The 16,012-nt window shown below is 37.7% G+C and overlaps 1 protein-coding gene across 11 annotated transcripts in view; it reads left to right on the plus strand.

The window, feature by feature from the left end:
* ERC1 (ELKS/RAB6-interacting/CAST family member 1) overlaps positions 1–16,012 on the plus strand; it is a 563,354-nt gene that overhangs the window by 414,850 nt on the left and 132,492 nt on the right. For 10 of the 11 annotated variants that reach the window (XM_032844415.1, XM_032844410.1, XM_032844412.1 and 7 more), the window contains one exon: positions 6,790–6,934. In XM_032844415.1, the coding sequence (XP_032700306.1) occupies positions 6,790–6,934 (145 nt within the window). Of the gene's footprint in view, positions 1–6,789; positions 6,935–16,012 lie in introns of those variants that run through there. The other variant, XM_032844421.1, reaches the window with a different exon arrangement.

A 16,012-nucleotide genomic window follows, 5' to 3' on the forward strand; every position in this document is an offset into this window, starting at 1 on the left:
CAATCATGTTATATGGATAAATCTTTTTGGATTAACGTGCCCTTTTATAACCCCATCCTGCCACCTTCCTTTGGATACCCTCTACTTGGACACTGTCACTTAAATTATAACATCTAGAATTGAACCTATGACTCCAGTTGTCATCTGTCTTCTTAGAGAAAAAACAAAACTCTCTTCTTTAAGTGAAAGATAAATTAGCCAAAGTTAGTGATCTCTTTTCCAGTCTTGGTTTTCTTCATGTTTTCAAATTCTTCCCACTCTCTGCTCACTAGCCTGCCATGCTACTGGACAAAACAAAACAAAAACAAACAAAAACTTTAAAGTGAAATAAGGGAATAGCTTCAATAAGGGAATACATTGGAACACTTGGGAAACCAAGCCACCAAATTGGATAGAAATGGAAACAGAATTGGAGGAGCTATTGGTTCAAGATAAATTTGTGAAGTGCCTACGCCATTCTAGGAACTATTCTTGCACTTGGGATACATTAGTGAACAAAATGGACGAAGATCTTGCTTTCTTGGAGCTTGTATTCCAGCTATTTTGAAGCAAAGGCTTTAGGCACAAAGGAAGACTAGCAAATAATATCAGAATATATAGAGTACAGAGAGTAATTAATACCAAATAAAAGAAAAATTGTAAATGGTTTAGGGACATGCAATGCAGAAAATTAATATTTATGAGCTTCTGGTGTGCAAAGCCATGAATTTAGACTCTAGAAGGAAAATAATATATTTTAAAAATTAAAGATGGGGTATTATTCACAATAGGCAAAGGTGGAAGCAACCCAAATGTCCATCAGCTGATGAATGGATAAACAGTGGAAATTTTTCAGCCTTGAAAAGGAAGGAAATTCTGACACATGCTACCACACAGATGAACCTTGAAGACAATATGTTAAATGACATAAGCCAGACACAATAAGACAAATACTGTGTGATTCCCTTTATATGAGGTTCCTAGGATAATCAGATTCATAGAGACAGAAAGTAAATGGTAGTTGCCAAGGGTTGGGGGTGGGGAATGGGGAATTCTTTATTAGGTACAATGTGAGTTTTGTGAGATAAAGAGATTGGTTATCTGGAGATTGGTTACACAACAGTATGAATGTACTTAACACTACTGAATGTACACTTAAAAATGGTTAAAATGGTAAACTTTATGTTATATGTATTTTATCACAATAAAAAAATTTTAAAATATTTTTAAAATAGTGAGCTAATAAATTGAAAGACCAATAAACTTATAGAAACCTTAAAAGAAAATTTTAAAAATGTAAACCATAAACATAATATAGTTGAGGAAGCAGACCTTCGGATGTGTAGAAGAATTGGAAGACATTTACAGAGCGCATGTCTATTAATATCACTTAAACTGTGAACGTACTGAAAGGAAATACTGAATAGACAAAAATTAGTCAGGTGAGGAGTCAGTTTGTTTTTTTTTTAAAGATTTTATTTATTATTTGACAGAGACATCACAAGTAGGCAGAGAGAGGAGGGGAAGCAAGCTCCCTGCTGAGCAGGGAGTCTGGTGCGGGGCTTGATCCAGGACCCCGAGATCATGACCTGAGCCGAAAGAAGAGGCTTAACCCACTGAGACACCCAGGCGCCCAAGGAGTCAGGTTTTAAAGGAGAGAAAGCTTCAGGCATTTCAGGTAGAGAGCATAGCATAAACCTAAGTGAAAACATGCAGTAACTCAGTGATACAGGGTCCTTGAAGGACAATGAAGAAGTAGGTTGAAAATTGTAGCTGGTCAATTACTAAGCCAAAGCACTTGATGTGGTAAGAAAGCACATGAAAATGAATTTGGAGAGTAGGACATTGTAGAAGAATGGTGAAATCGGAATGGGCTTAAGAATGATATAGACCAGGGTATCTGGGTGTCTTAGTCGGTAAAGCACCTGCCTTGGACCCAGCTCATGATCCCAGGGTCATGGGATTGAGCCCTGCATGGGGCCTTGCTCAGTAAGAAGTCTGCTTCTCCCTTTCCTTTTGCCTGCCACGCCCCCTGCTTGTGCACTCTCGCACTCTCTCTCTTTCTCCTGTCTCTCTGTCAAATAAATAAATATTAAAAAATGATATAGACCCATGATAAAAGGATGGTAGTGACTATGATAATTAACTTACAGATACAAAGCCCCGGGCTCATTAAAAACTATTAGAAACGAAGAACAAACAATGTGAATGTTGGTTATGGAGAGCAAAGAAGTCCGATTACTTAGATGTTAGCCTGTGGATCTAGGAATATAGTGATTTAATTAACATGGAAAAAAATTTATTATGGTAGATGAAAAGTTTTATTTAGTGTTGGCATTCTACATTAAAGATATTTTTGGGTACCTAGAACAGAAATAATAAGACCAAGGCTTGAAAGATCAAACATTTCAGTCAGGAATGCCCAAGAAGGCTCACCCACAGGCTGGTTTTCACTGAGTTTAATTAAGGTAGTGTGTCTGCCATACTCTCTGAGACCTCTCTGTAAGTGAAGTTAGAGAAAATAATATTCAAAAGGATTTCTCCGGGAAATGAGGTGGAAGAGATATCCCGGTAGTTTACTAGTCACTCTGGATAGTTAAATGGTTAAATAATAAGTAAAGGAGGCATCATAATCAAGGAAGCATCAATAAGAGAATCTAGATTTCAGGTTTATTTTAAAATTGAAGTTGATTAAACTATGCTTACATGTCCATGACATAATATGTCTAAAGCAACTGACTTTATTCTTACTTTCATCTGAGCTCTCTCATAATGTTTTCAGGATTATGTAATTTATGAAACATGATTGTGTAAGCATTCAATTTGAAATACCCAGTTGGAGGAAGAATGGAAAATAAATCTTGATGGTATCCCTTCATTCTCACCCCTTTTCTGTCTGTCCTTTCTATGAAAAACACTCACATAGGGATGCCTGGGTGACTCAGTCGGTTAAGCATCTGCCTTTGGCGTAGGTCATAATTCCAGGGTTTTAGGATCAAGCCCTGCGTCGGGCTCCCTGCTCAGCAGAGAGATTGCTTCTCCCTCTGCCTCTGCCTGCTGCTCTCCCTGCTTGTGCTTTCTCTCCCTCTCAAGTAAATAAATAAATAAAATCCTTAAACACACACACACACACACACACACACACACACACACACACACACACATATTTAGGACTCACTCTTAAATTGTTAACCACTAAATTGTTAACCACCATCAACACTGATCATATTTCTTTTTTACTAGTGATAGCAGACTAATGTTGTGTTGTCCTCGAAGACTCAGGCATTATGGAAAAGATTTTGAGCTCCATTTGCCTTGGATGTTTGCTTCCTATTTCTAAATGTTCTCAGAAGGGAGATGGGGACAAAGGAGGTGGTCTTACTATTTCTTAAAGCTAAAATGACACAGTAGAATACTTTTAGAGACATCTTGATTCTATTAGACTTTTCAGGTCAAAGGGCAGGTTCAACTGTTATGTAGTTTAAAGCGCCAGGACCATGGATTGAAAAGACCTCTTTAATGACTTAAAGTTGGATTTCTGCTACTACCTACTCATTATGCAAGTAATATGGCATGTTAGTCAAGCAGTAGGGGGCCACTAATCACGTTGAAAAGTTCTGTGTATACATTTTCTTTTTCTTTTTCATTTTTTTATCTGAGGAAAAGACATTAACAGAACAAGGAGAGCAGTTTAGCATTGCAGTTCTTATTTTGCTGTGGGCTTGTGGCGTACATATATTACCTTTCATATTATACGTGCTTGTATTACTCCCTAGGGGCTCATGGGAAATGAAGTCAGAATGTGCTTCACTAGCAAGTCTTCCTTTTCTGTAGATAGACTTTAGTTAGTAAAGCTCTTAAAGTCAGTTATTAATCCATATCAAGGTTCATTTTCTTTGAAATAGACATGTTAGACTTAGAATAGGTGACTTCCACATCTCAAGCAATTGACTCTAATTAAAAAGGAACCATTTCTGGTATTCTTATTTTCTTCTTTTTAGTTTTCTGGATCTTCCAGTTTTTATTCCATGAATGCATATTACTTTTATCAGAAAACACCTTTCTTTTTTCAAAGAACCAATTTTATTAAGAGTTAAGTGCCTACTAAAATAAGATACTAAAATAATTTGCTTTTTTTTTTTTTCACTCTGAATTCCATTCCCTCTGGAAAGCAGGGCATTCTTTAAAATTTTTTAGTTTTGACACTTCTGAGTGCTCTCTGTGAAACTTAACCACGTAAGTTCAACTATACCATACAGTCTTTTCTATCAAATAGTATTGAGGGAACAACAATTTTCTTATTCCCAAAAATTAGATGGCTGTTACTGTTTATTAGCTTTAATATTCTTGACGGTCTTTCAGATTTCTAAGAGATTGCTCTCCCTTATAATTGTCCATTTCAAATTTACCAAAATTGTAGACAAGAGAACAATACTCTCTCTCTTTCAAAAACAAAAGAAAAACATAAAAGCTAATATATCCATAAAAAATACTGACATTACCCCCAGGTTTATATGTTTATATGTGCAGTGTGTAATGAAAAATTTTATTCTCGACTATCAATTGACCTTTGTTTTAAAAAAAAAAAAAAGATATTATTTATTTATTTGACGTACACAAGTAGGCAGAGAGGCAGGCAGAGAGAGAGGAGGAAGCAGGCTCCCCGCTGAGCAGAGAGCCCGATGTTGCGGGGGGAGGCTCAATGCGGGGCTCGATCCCAGGAGCCTGGGATCATGACCTGAGCCGAAGACAGAGGTTTAACCCACTGAGCCACCCAGGCGCCCCTATCAATTGACCTTTTTAAGCATATACACATGTAGAAATCACTATCAAGAGTATACTTTCAAAATGGAAAAGACAGTAGTGTGTTAAGTTAGAATATTTTTAGAGGTTGAGAGCGATGGGTATGGGAGAGAAGTTTGATTCTGTGCAGTTTGTAGTATTTATCAATGCTCAATAAAAAATAAATGACATAAAATTTCTATTTGGATTTTATATAAAAAGAACAAAAGACTTAAAATTATGTATCTTAGTAAAAAAGGCGTTATTCCAGTGGCTCAGAGTCTAGTACTACATCCTTTATTTTAAAAATTTAGAAACTGAATTGTCACCTGTTATATCATATTGCAGTATGGGAATGTGACATTTTACCCCAGAGATTAACTGTACCACAGTAGCTGGCCAAGCATATCATTTATAAAAGAATTTGGAATTCAGTCAAGATTCTTCACCAACATAGAATAATTTTTACTATTTCACATTATGATACTTTCCTTAAGCACAGAATGGAACTCAGATCCCATCACCTTTGTATCTTCCATTTTGCAAAAGTGCTCCTTACTTCATCTGATTGGATAATTTATCTTTCATTCATCTTCTGTTATTTGCCTGCTGCTAAATGTGTAATTCTATTAGTGCACAGAAATACTGCAGCACCCTTATTGAGAAAACACATTTCTCATTCCAGCTTTGTCAGTCTTTGAGCTTCCCCAAAGGGAACAGATGACAGCAATCGGCAGGAAATTGTGCATAGTGAGACCAACTTGAACTCCTTCACCTTTAAGCTCATTTCACCACTTAACATATTTTTTTCAAGTGGTCAGTGGATATATTTAGACTATTGTTATCCCTTTGCTTTTGACTAAAGCTTCATGGGATAAGCCATCCGCCATTTTTTAGAATTAGAGAGTTTAGGGACAGTGGAAAATTACACTGGGGTCAGTGAGAATCTTCTTCCCTTCCAACAGCAGAGACTGGTTAAACAAATCTTCATTTCCATAATGTAAGCTGATCTATCTCCTCCCGTTTGTTGGTACTGCTTGTTCAGAGTTCTCCAGACCTACCCATCCAGAAAACAGAAAATCCTTGTCAGAATATGCAAAAATAGTCTTCCAGTTTGTGGCTAAACTAAAACTCTTCCAGATGACTGCTATTGAGGCATAATTATCTTAACAAAAGACAGAAGCAAGGTTAAACTTGGGCAGTTCGTTCTTAGATTCAGCATTTCCTCAGGTCAAAAGCTCAGGCCACTTAAATAGTTCCTGTAAATCAAATCTGCATTCTTACAGATGACTTAAATAATAGATGAGCTATTGAGGAATGCATTTTTGCCAAGGAGAATAATTGTTCACCAACTTCGTTCAGATCATTTTGTAAATTTCTCATGTTCACCCCTCTTCTAAGTCCCACCTTCTTTTCCTTCTGGATGTGAGCCAAAAAGTAGTTAGCTAAACCACAAGGAATCTGTAAGGTTCAAGTTATTGTTTCAAAGTCCACAAACGTTTGCCAAATAAAGCCACGACTGGAAACTGATTTGCATTGATGAGAGAAAGAGAATTGTAGATGTTTAGAATGCCCCAAGAACAGATGGCTGCTTTTCTAAATCCTATTTCCTAATGTTTACAATTTGTTACACACTCTATACATAAGAGTGTTTTCAGTTTCAGTAATGCCTCAATTTGCCTGGCAGGTACAGAATGCTTATGAAAAGAATGAATTAAATGGGTAAAATGTATGGGTGATAGTTTTAGTCTTAGTTCTAAAAATTCATTAATTTTGTTTACTTTCTGAGTCTAACTATAGGAACTCTTTATTAAGATGTCAGGATAACACAATGATAAAGACATTTAGAGTCAGAGAAATCTGAGTGGGATTCCTAGATGCACCATTTACTTCAAGTGTGAACTTGGGCAAGCTATATAGACTCTCTGAGCCTTGGTTTCATCGCCCATAAAATGGGGGTGATTATAATAACTTCAAAGGATTGTTTTGAGGACAAATGAAAGTCTTGGAATTTTCTGTATTTTGTAGGCAAGAAGCTCTTCTGGCTGCCATTAGTGAAAAAGATGCCAACATAGCCCTTTTGGAGCTTTCATCCTCTAAGAAAAAGACCCAAGAGGAAGTGGCTGCACTGAAGCGGGAGAAGGATCGTCTGGTGCAGCAGCTCAAGCAGCAGGTAATAATGAAATGCCAGGGAGGGCCCATGCTGGAGGGGCAGTAAAACCAGCTCTCACGCCATTCTCTACCTTTGTCTTTGCCAGCTTATATTTTAAGGTCTTGCCTCTCATGTTAGACATCTGATCTTTGTATCTAGCTAGGTTTTGTTTTTCGGTTTTTGTTTTTCGAGGAAGAGAGAGGAGGAGAGGGACAGACAGGACAGACAGAATCCTAAGCACACCCACACAGAGGCCGTTGCAGGGCTTCTTGCTCTCACAACCCTGAGATCATGACCTGAGCCAAAATCAAGGGTCAGTCGCTTAACTGACTGAGCCACCCCAGGCGTGCCTCCAGTTAGTTTCCATAACCAGAGACTTTAATCTTCTTCACAAATCTCTGGCTATATCTTGGAATTGGAGAGTGTTCTAGGTAAGAGCACTGGTTTAGAAGATGTTACAGGTCGTCTATGAGAGGGCTTTTTAACTTAGCTGGATGAAATTAGCAAAGTTCTGCCTACTTAAAATGAAAAAGGCTTATTAATTTTTTTACATGCACCTAAAGTCCTACTATAGAAGGCACTAAGTATAGTTTTAATTAAAAAATTTCTAGCTACTCAGAGCCAAGTAAGCTTTGAAGATACGAGTAAAGTTTTCTTTTTCCATTTTTTTCCAACCTAATCTTTCCCTGAATTTAATGCTTAATATTTATGTAAGACCTATGAAAATAAAAGCTAAACATTTCTCCTTTGTTAATGGTCTGACAACAATGTAAATGTACTTAATGGACACTTAAAAATGGCTAAAGTGATAAATTTTGTGTTATGTATGCCTTATGACAAATTTAAAACTTGGGGGAAAAAGTCTTTGAGAATGAAGAGAAAGCAGAATTTTACAATCTAAGCCCCCTTATTTTAATGCGCCTCACTGGTCATTCCTTCACTATTTGCAGTGTCCACAAGTCCTGCCTTCTAGTATCATCTCCTTCATTCTCGGTCACATTTTCTGTGCATTGTGTCTGCCTAGATTTGCTTTTCTACCTGAAGTAATAAGACTGGGAGAGAATTTTTCAAGTGAAGGAATTTCTTCTTTCCTATGCTGGGAGATCAGTCATCAATTGATAGCATTTTTAACATAATATTTAATGTTCAAATTAACAAGAATCAATATTTACACAATAAAGATATTTCTGTTTGTAGACCAGTACTTAAAACTGCTTAGAAATAGATTTTATATTTATTTATGGGACCAACTTTGCTGAGAAAATACCAAAAGATGTCCCTTTTCTATAGGATAGATCAATAACCAGCAAAAAAAATAACCCATTGCTCATTTATAAGCAGAGAATCTTTTCCAGTGTCCTAAAATACTTTATCATAAGAAGAAGACATTATGCAGTATTTGGATACCTGTTAAGTAAAACAGGAAGAATGTGCTTAATATTAAAGACATCTGTCCAGTAGTTCAAAACTGAAATTTGGCTTATGAAAACTGGTAATATGAGTCAAATAGTGATTGCAGTGGCCTAGGAGGGTGGGGAAGGTGGGGAGGTGTTGTTCAAAGACTATGAAGTTTCAGTTATGCAAGATGAGTAAGTTCTAGGGATCTAATACACATCATGGTGACTGTGGTTACTAATATCCTATGGAATATTTGAAATTTGCTAAGAGTAAATTCTAAGTGTTCTTAAGAAAGGTAACTTGAAGTAATAGAAATGTCAATTAGCTTTATTGTGATGGTGATTTTATGATGTATACATGTATTAAAATACATTGTACCTTAAATATATACAGTTTATATTTGTCAGTTATACTTCTAGGGGTGGGTGCTGATAAATGAAAAAGGAGGGTATTGTTGAGGAAAGGCGTTCACTAGTTTGTGAGTGTGTATGTAGTTAACAGTATCAGTTCCCCTAAGTAGTTAGGCCTAAATGTATAGACTTAAGATTTAAGTAGTTCTTGGTCCCTCTACTTTCAGACACTAAAACAGAATAAAATGTCTAGTATCTCATTCATAGTGGCTTTTGATTACTTCATTCTTAAGGCTACGTGTTTTCAGTAGGATGTTCATTAATCCATGAACTTGCAATCTTAGAAAAAGAGCATCTTAATGTCTTTCCATCTCACTATATGCCCTGAATATTCTGTAGTGATGTGATCTGTGTAAGGAGAAAGATAAATGTAGTTTTGGGGAGTCCTTCCTAACTGTTTTTCTGTCTGCTTTCCATGTAAAGTTTCACATTCCTGCCTTCTCAGAGAGTGTCTAGAATTCTGTGAGCAAAAAGGAACTGGTCTTGCCAAAGATATTTGATTCTTTAATTTTTCTAAGTGTGTGTACTAACTTTTAGACAAGGGAGAGGCCTTTTGGAAAGAGGATATGGCATCAATATTGTTTTAATTTAAAGCTTCTAGTCCTTGAATTGCTGGAATGTGCCTCAATCTAAAGGCCATTTCCTAACAAGGAAGCAGTCAGCATTGACCAGGCTTTCCAGTAAGTGGAGCTGCCACTGCCTGATGGGCTCTTGACATTTGTGTGCAGTTCCTATTGTCAGAAAGGGATTTAGAGATTTGCGGGTCACCCTCTAAGATGGGCCCAATTTGCATACCCACCCAGGGTAACTTCTCTCCTTGATTCATTCATGGCAAAGCAGCACTTGGAGAGGCTGCATCGGAGGAAGGGGCCAGAGCCAATGAAAGAAAGTAAAAAATAAAGGTTGTCTAACAAACTCCAGATGTGCTGTGGTGGGTGCCAACCAGTATGTTCGGATTCTAAGTCATGAAGAAGCCCCCGCTGTGATTGTCAAGCACCCACGCTGGATTTAATGTAAACTCACATGGAACCCTGGAAAGCATTAACACAATCTGTTTAGCCACAGCAGCTGTCACAAGATGGCCTTTCTCTCAGCAGTATTTTCTTCTTTTCACCTCAAGAATTTTACAACCTCCGTATTATATTTGCTGTTAGTGTGAAGTCTGGCTCTGCCCCTGTGTGCTCTATACAGAATGCGTCATGGGCAGATTGGGCTTCTCAAGACAAGCTGCATGGTTTGGTTTGGTTTGGTTTGGTTCTTTCTCTGTTTTTTTAGAGGTCAGCGATAACATTAGAAGAGGAAAGGCTACAAACTTACACTGATTTGGTTCGAATCTAGACACTATCATTTACATCTATAATTGTAGAATCTTCTGGATTAGGATGAAATGTCAGACAATATATTCCTTTATTCCAGCACTGTCAAGGCATGAGGGATATAAACAGACAGTACTTGCCTTAAAGAAGCTCACAGTATAGTGCTTAAAATGCTAGCTGTTCTAAACATTTGGCAAAACCATTCTGCAGAAGGTAGCCTTACCATCTTTTCCTGCTGACAGCCTCAGCAAATCATCCCTGCATTACATGATTTATTTGCCCGTTCATTTCAGATTCTTTGAGTATCTCCTATGTGTCAAATACTGTATTCATGGAAAATGAATGTCTCTTTCTAGTTAACAGCCTGGCAGCTAATCAGACCTAGGTTGTACCTTTAACTCTCTCTTTTACCAGTTAGACAAATTTTTTTTCTGAGGTTCATGTTCTTGTCTATAACATTTGGATGACGTTACCTACCTCACAGGGTTGGTGTGGAATTAAATAGTATAGAAATCCAAAGCACTTAGGCTCCCACTTCTGTTCCCTCTCAGGGATCTCTGTTTCACAGTAAGCGCTATGCTATGGGTGATACAGGCTACATTGAGAAAAGGCGAGACATCAGTAATTACGGCTCTCATTCAGTCATCTGTAATAACTACTGAATTTTCAATACGACTGTAGTATTTTTCTTAAGATTTTATTTTTAAGTGACATCTACACCCAGTGTGGGGCTTGAACTCACAGTCCTAAGATCAAGAGTCCCATGCTACCAACTGAGCCAGCCAGGAACCCCTCATTATGACTGCAGTATTTAGAATTATCCAACCAGCGCATTGTGTAGAAGAACATATTTCTCAGAGCACTTAGGAGAATAAGTGGTACATTTTATCCTTCCTTTGTTCTACCTGTTTTTTGAAATGATACAACTATAGTATAGCCTTTTTAAAAAATAATTCTAATATGTCTTTCTATTCTATGCAATATGTCTTGCATTTTCATCATCAAAGAACATTGTTTAAATGCCCACCTACCTGAAATTGTCAGCACTAGGAACCGTATAACTCCAAGCATGCGTTTTATCTCACTCACTCTCTAGTTCTGTGACTTTCCGCTTGCCTACATGCCTCTTCTATCCCTGACTCGTATGACTTTACAGAAATATGTGAAGATAGAATAACTACAAAAATGGCTACCACTTATCAGTTGACTATACTATACTGGGCACAGTTGCTTTGTATATGTCATATCTAATCCTCACCACAATTCTGTATATTATTATCTTTATTATGTAGATGAAGCACCTGTGACCCCAAAAGATTAAATTTCTTGGGTAGATTTCCACAAGGACTAAGTAGTAGGACGAGAGCTGGTTCTCTTCTTACTCTACCATCTTATGTGGAAATTCCAGACAATTGGTAATTAGAAATGTTGTATTGGAATTAGAATAATACAAACAATGCAGGGGTACCTGGGTGGCCTGATCAGTTAAGTGTCTGCCTTAGGCTCAGGTCATGATTCCCTGGTCCTGGGATCGAGCCCCGAGTCTGGCTTCCTGCTCTCCGGGGAGCCTGCTGCTTCTGCCTCTGCTTATACTCACTCACACTCTGTCTCTCTGTCAAATAAATAAAATCTTTTTTTTTTTAATTAAAAAAAAAAAACAATGCTATTTCAAGTCTTATGGTACTCCTTTGTTCCCCAGAGACATAGGAAAGGGTATTTGTTTATATTCCAAACCCTCTGCTCTCTGTCTCTGAAGAACCTGAAACAAAAAAGAAATGGTGGATTTGTTCCTGTTCTTCAAATTACTAAAAGAAGTGGTATGAACTTGAAGCTACAAAATTACAGTGAAGTATATTAGCTTCTTTTATGTGTTTGGTGATGGCAGTCCTGTATCAGAACCACACATGCTATTGTTTCTAACAGTGCGCCTTCCTATTCTGCCTTCTTTGAATCATCTGCAGACAGTTCCTAAAAGCACCAGCTGGGAGCCAGCCTCCCAGAGACTTTGACCATCCCGAGTATAGAGAGACTTTTCAACTTCAGAGTGATTATAGAGGAGTGTTTGGTCCCCTGGGCCCCCAGCCTGTATACAGATAGTGAAGGGATATTCTAACCCTGTAGCTATCTAGCAGGTAGCCTGTTCTCCCGGTCTGGCCTTTACATGGGGTTAAAAAGTTGCCCACCTAAGCTCTGGTCCCCCGAACCTTTATCACCTATGAACATGATGTGCATGGATTAAAGAGCAATCACAATCTCCTGAGAGCAGGCAGTCACAGTAATCGTTTCAGGGTCCTACAGGTTTTAAACTACTGTTCTAAAGAATATGTAGTTGACCACCCATTTGAGATTTAGACTGAATTGATTTAGTTGCTTTTCAGAATGAGTTTCTTTTTAAAAAAACAAAAATCGGGGCACCTGGGGTGGCTCAGTCAGTTAAGTGCCTGCCTTCAGCTCAGGTCACAATCCCAGGGTCCTGGCATCATCGAGCCCCGCATTAGGCTCCCTGCTCAACAGGGAACCTGCTTCTCCTCCCTCTGCCTACTGCTCTGCCTACTTGTACGTTCTCTTTCTCTGTCAAATAAATAAATAAAATCTTTTAAAAAATTAGAAAATCATTATGCTTTTAAAAAATAATCTGAAATAACCACCTCTAAAACTCTAATTTTTCATAATCACAGGTTACCCTGGAAACTTAGTTCTTGATGATGTTATTCACTGTGAACTTTTCAACTCTTGAGTTCCATAGGCAAATGCTCTACTTTCTGTAATAGGATAATGCTAAATTAGGTTTAAGTAAAATAAGTAGATAATTCACTCATCATGAGAAGCCCCAAATTTCAATTGGTTGCTTTTTTTTTTTTAATCCCTGCTTTTGAGTTATATCACAGAAAATGTTTTAGGCTTTAATGTTTTCTTTTCAAATATTAATTTCTTATAGTCATAATTTTTTAAAAAGATTTTATTTATTTATTTGACAGACAGAGATCACAAGTAGGCAGAGAGGCAGGCAGAGAGAGAGAGGAGGTAGTAGGCTCCCTACAGAGCAGAGAGTCCGATGTGGGGCTCAATCCCAGGACCCTGGGATCATGACCTGAGCCGAAGGCAGAGGCTTTAACCCACTGAGCCACCCAGGCGCCCCTAGTCATAATTTTTTATGAAGATTATTGTCAGCATTAAACCTGTGATTCTTTATACCTCTGTATCCCCTTCTCCTCCATGACCTGAACTACTTCTCATTGATGATATGTTAAGAAAACTATCAGGAACTCTCCTCTGTGGTGGTACTGACATCAAAAATCAGTTGAGTTTTAAACAGATCTTTAGAAAGTCAGGATGGCCTCACATTTTTATTATACCCACACACCTTTGGCTATCTGTAATATTGAGCATTTGTCTTGCTCCTTGTTGGGTGTTTGGAAAATTCTCTCATCATTTTCTAACAACATCCCCTATAAGGAAAACAGGTTATTAATAATAGAGTTCCATTTCACAGAAGATAAAATCAAGGCCGCTGACCAGCTAACAGCACAATCAGCTATAGGTATCAAAGAGCAGGGTCATACTTCAGCACAGTTAGCATACACCATCCTGTCAGTGTTCCTAATTGGAACTCTGGGGCTATAATTCAAGACAGCTGTAGCGTTTCCCCTGCTGTCCAGGAATCTTCCTTGACCCACACCCTTTACTGTTGACAGACCCTTCCAGACTCTCATCTAAATTAATTTAGCAATAAATTAATTAATTTAGCATTGTCCACAAATTATTATTTAGTGCTTACTATATGCCAAGCCCTCTCCTAGGTGTTGGTGATAGAAGGGTAAGCAAATCAGCATGGCTCTTGGAGACTTCTCTTTATTGCACATTCAATCACTTTACCTAGCTTTTCTAGGTATTTTTGTCACGTAAGAATTTCCAGGTCATCTAGTTTGACATAGAAGTTGTACTTCTTTTATACTATACAAAAAATTGACTAAAATATTTATTCGTGTTTTGTCAAAACTATTTCATTGCGAGAACTTTAATTTTAATGTCCTTACTTTATATATTCTGAATAAATTGGCAGTTTCTAAAATGCTCAAATAGAAGAATTATAAGTAGAATGAAGATAGTCAAGTTAACTAGCTGAGTGGGCCTAAAGAATCATAAAAATGCACACGTCCAATAAGGTGGATACCGAAAAACTTTGGATAAGTTGCTGTGTATCTGTGCTTCATTTCTCCCAAACAGGATGAGTATTACCTGTTTCCTGTTTCTGTTCAGGAAGTTTGAAGGTCATATAGAACCAAGATCTTCTTGGGGCATCTGGGTGCCTCAGTCAGTTGAGCATCCAACTCTTGATTTTGGCTTGGGTCATGATCTTGGGGTTGTAGGACCTGAGCCCTGTGTTGGGCTCCACACTCAGCAAGGAGTCTGCTTGAGATTTTCTCTCCCTCTGCCTCTTCCTCCACTCACTTCCTCTTTCTAAATAAATAAATAAATTCTTTAAAAAGAAAAAGAAAAAAAAAAAAAGACCCAAGAACCAAGATCTCCCAGAGAAGAAGATCTGTATATAGTTTATAAGTACTGTGTATAAGTACAAAGCTGTGTGATGCATCAGGATCTCCTGGTGTATGTTCTGCAGAAAGCTGTCACATGGGGAAGCTCACTGACTGTCAGATACTAATGCCAAGGTTCATCTGCACATTTTTCAGATAACCAGAGCCTGGTCCTGGTGTCCTTTTACTGTTCAGTCAGAATGTCGCCTTTCTGTTCACACAGTCTTTCCCAGTTGCCCCACTTCTCTTTCCTTGCAGTTACGCTCCAGTGACCCTGACTGGTACTAGAGGTGACCCTGTACTCTTAAGTGTTACCATTTTCTCTCTTAGTTTTCTATTGTGTGTGTATTATTTGTTTAACCCCCATAAAACTACTTTATTTCCCTAATCTCTAAGTTCTTGATGGAAATGGGTTGCTTCAGTGTTGCTCCAGGTATTTTTAGTAAATACAGTATGAAAAATATCTGAAGTGAATTATACTTTGTCTTTTATTAGGTTCTGCCTACTCTCTAGTTAGATTTTTTAGTCTCTTGCAAGGAGCTCTGTATGGCATGTATGATACCTTGTATGATACTTTCATTTATTGCTTTATCAGGTAGAGCTAAGGACTTTGACAGCCTCTGACAAGGTCCAGGAAACTGGCCTGTGCTTTGAGTTGGCACCTACTAAAGTCCAGCTTAGCATACCTTCACTCATCTGTAAACCCACATGTATATGTTCTCTTGGGCTTCCTCAACCCTGTTAGGGTGCTGTTGACTGAGAATGACAGTATACAATGTGCCATCTACATACCTCATTCAGAAACAACCGGTTCTGTAATATGGACTTGTTCTCTTTTACTTCCTTTATTTTGGATTATTTTACACCGTTGTTGGTGAGCAGAAGGCGTGTATAGGTTAACGCCCTTCTTATTTTGACTTTAGACCCTTTGCTCGCATGTTATAGGGCTGACCGTTGGCCCACCTTTAAAGAGAAATCCATCATCTCTCTTTTCCTCATAACCACAAAGGCTACTATTATAATAGCATGATGTGCTAACTCTGAAGTTAGAGTTGAAAAGTCACTTATCATAACCACTTAGGCACTTAGAACTTTCCAAATAAATTATCCTCTGGACTAAAATTTCTCATGCTTATTCATGGTCCAAAGGAGAATAAATTTTTGGAAGTTCAGTAAATTCCTTTTGTTTGGTACTGATGGTTAGGGCGCAATAACATATCATTTGTTCCAGCCCCAACTTTTTTGCACTTGTTTTTTTTTTTTTATCATCAAGTTTTGATGAAAGAAAGTGCTATTTCAGTATTGATTCTAAGTAAGCCAAGCTCAAATCATTTTATTTTGTTTGAAGTGTCTTTCTCTACCTATCTCATAGTTTTGAGTAAACAATGTAAATCTTTTGTTTTGTATGTAAAAATGTAACTGGTTCTTAGATTTACTAAG

Source organism: Lontra canadensis, unplaced genomic scaffold, assembly GCF_010015895.1.
Source record: "Lontra canadensis isolate GAN:19392208 unplaced genomic scaffold, GSC_riverotter_1.0 scaffold153, whole genome shotgun sequence".
NCBI classification, from domain to species: Eukaryota; Metazoa; Chordata; class Mammalia; order Carnivora; family Mustelidae; genus Lontra; species Lontra canadensis.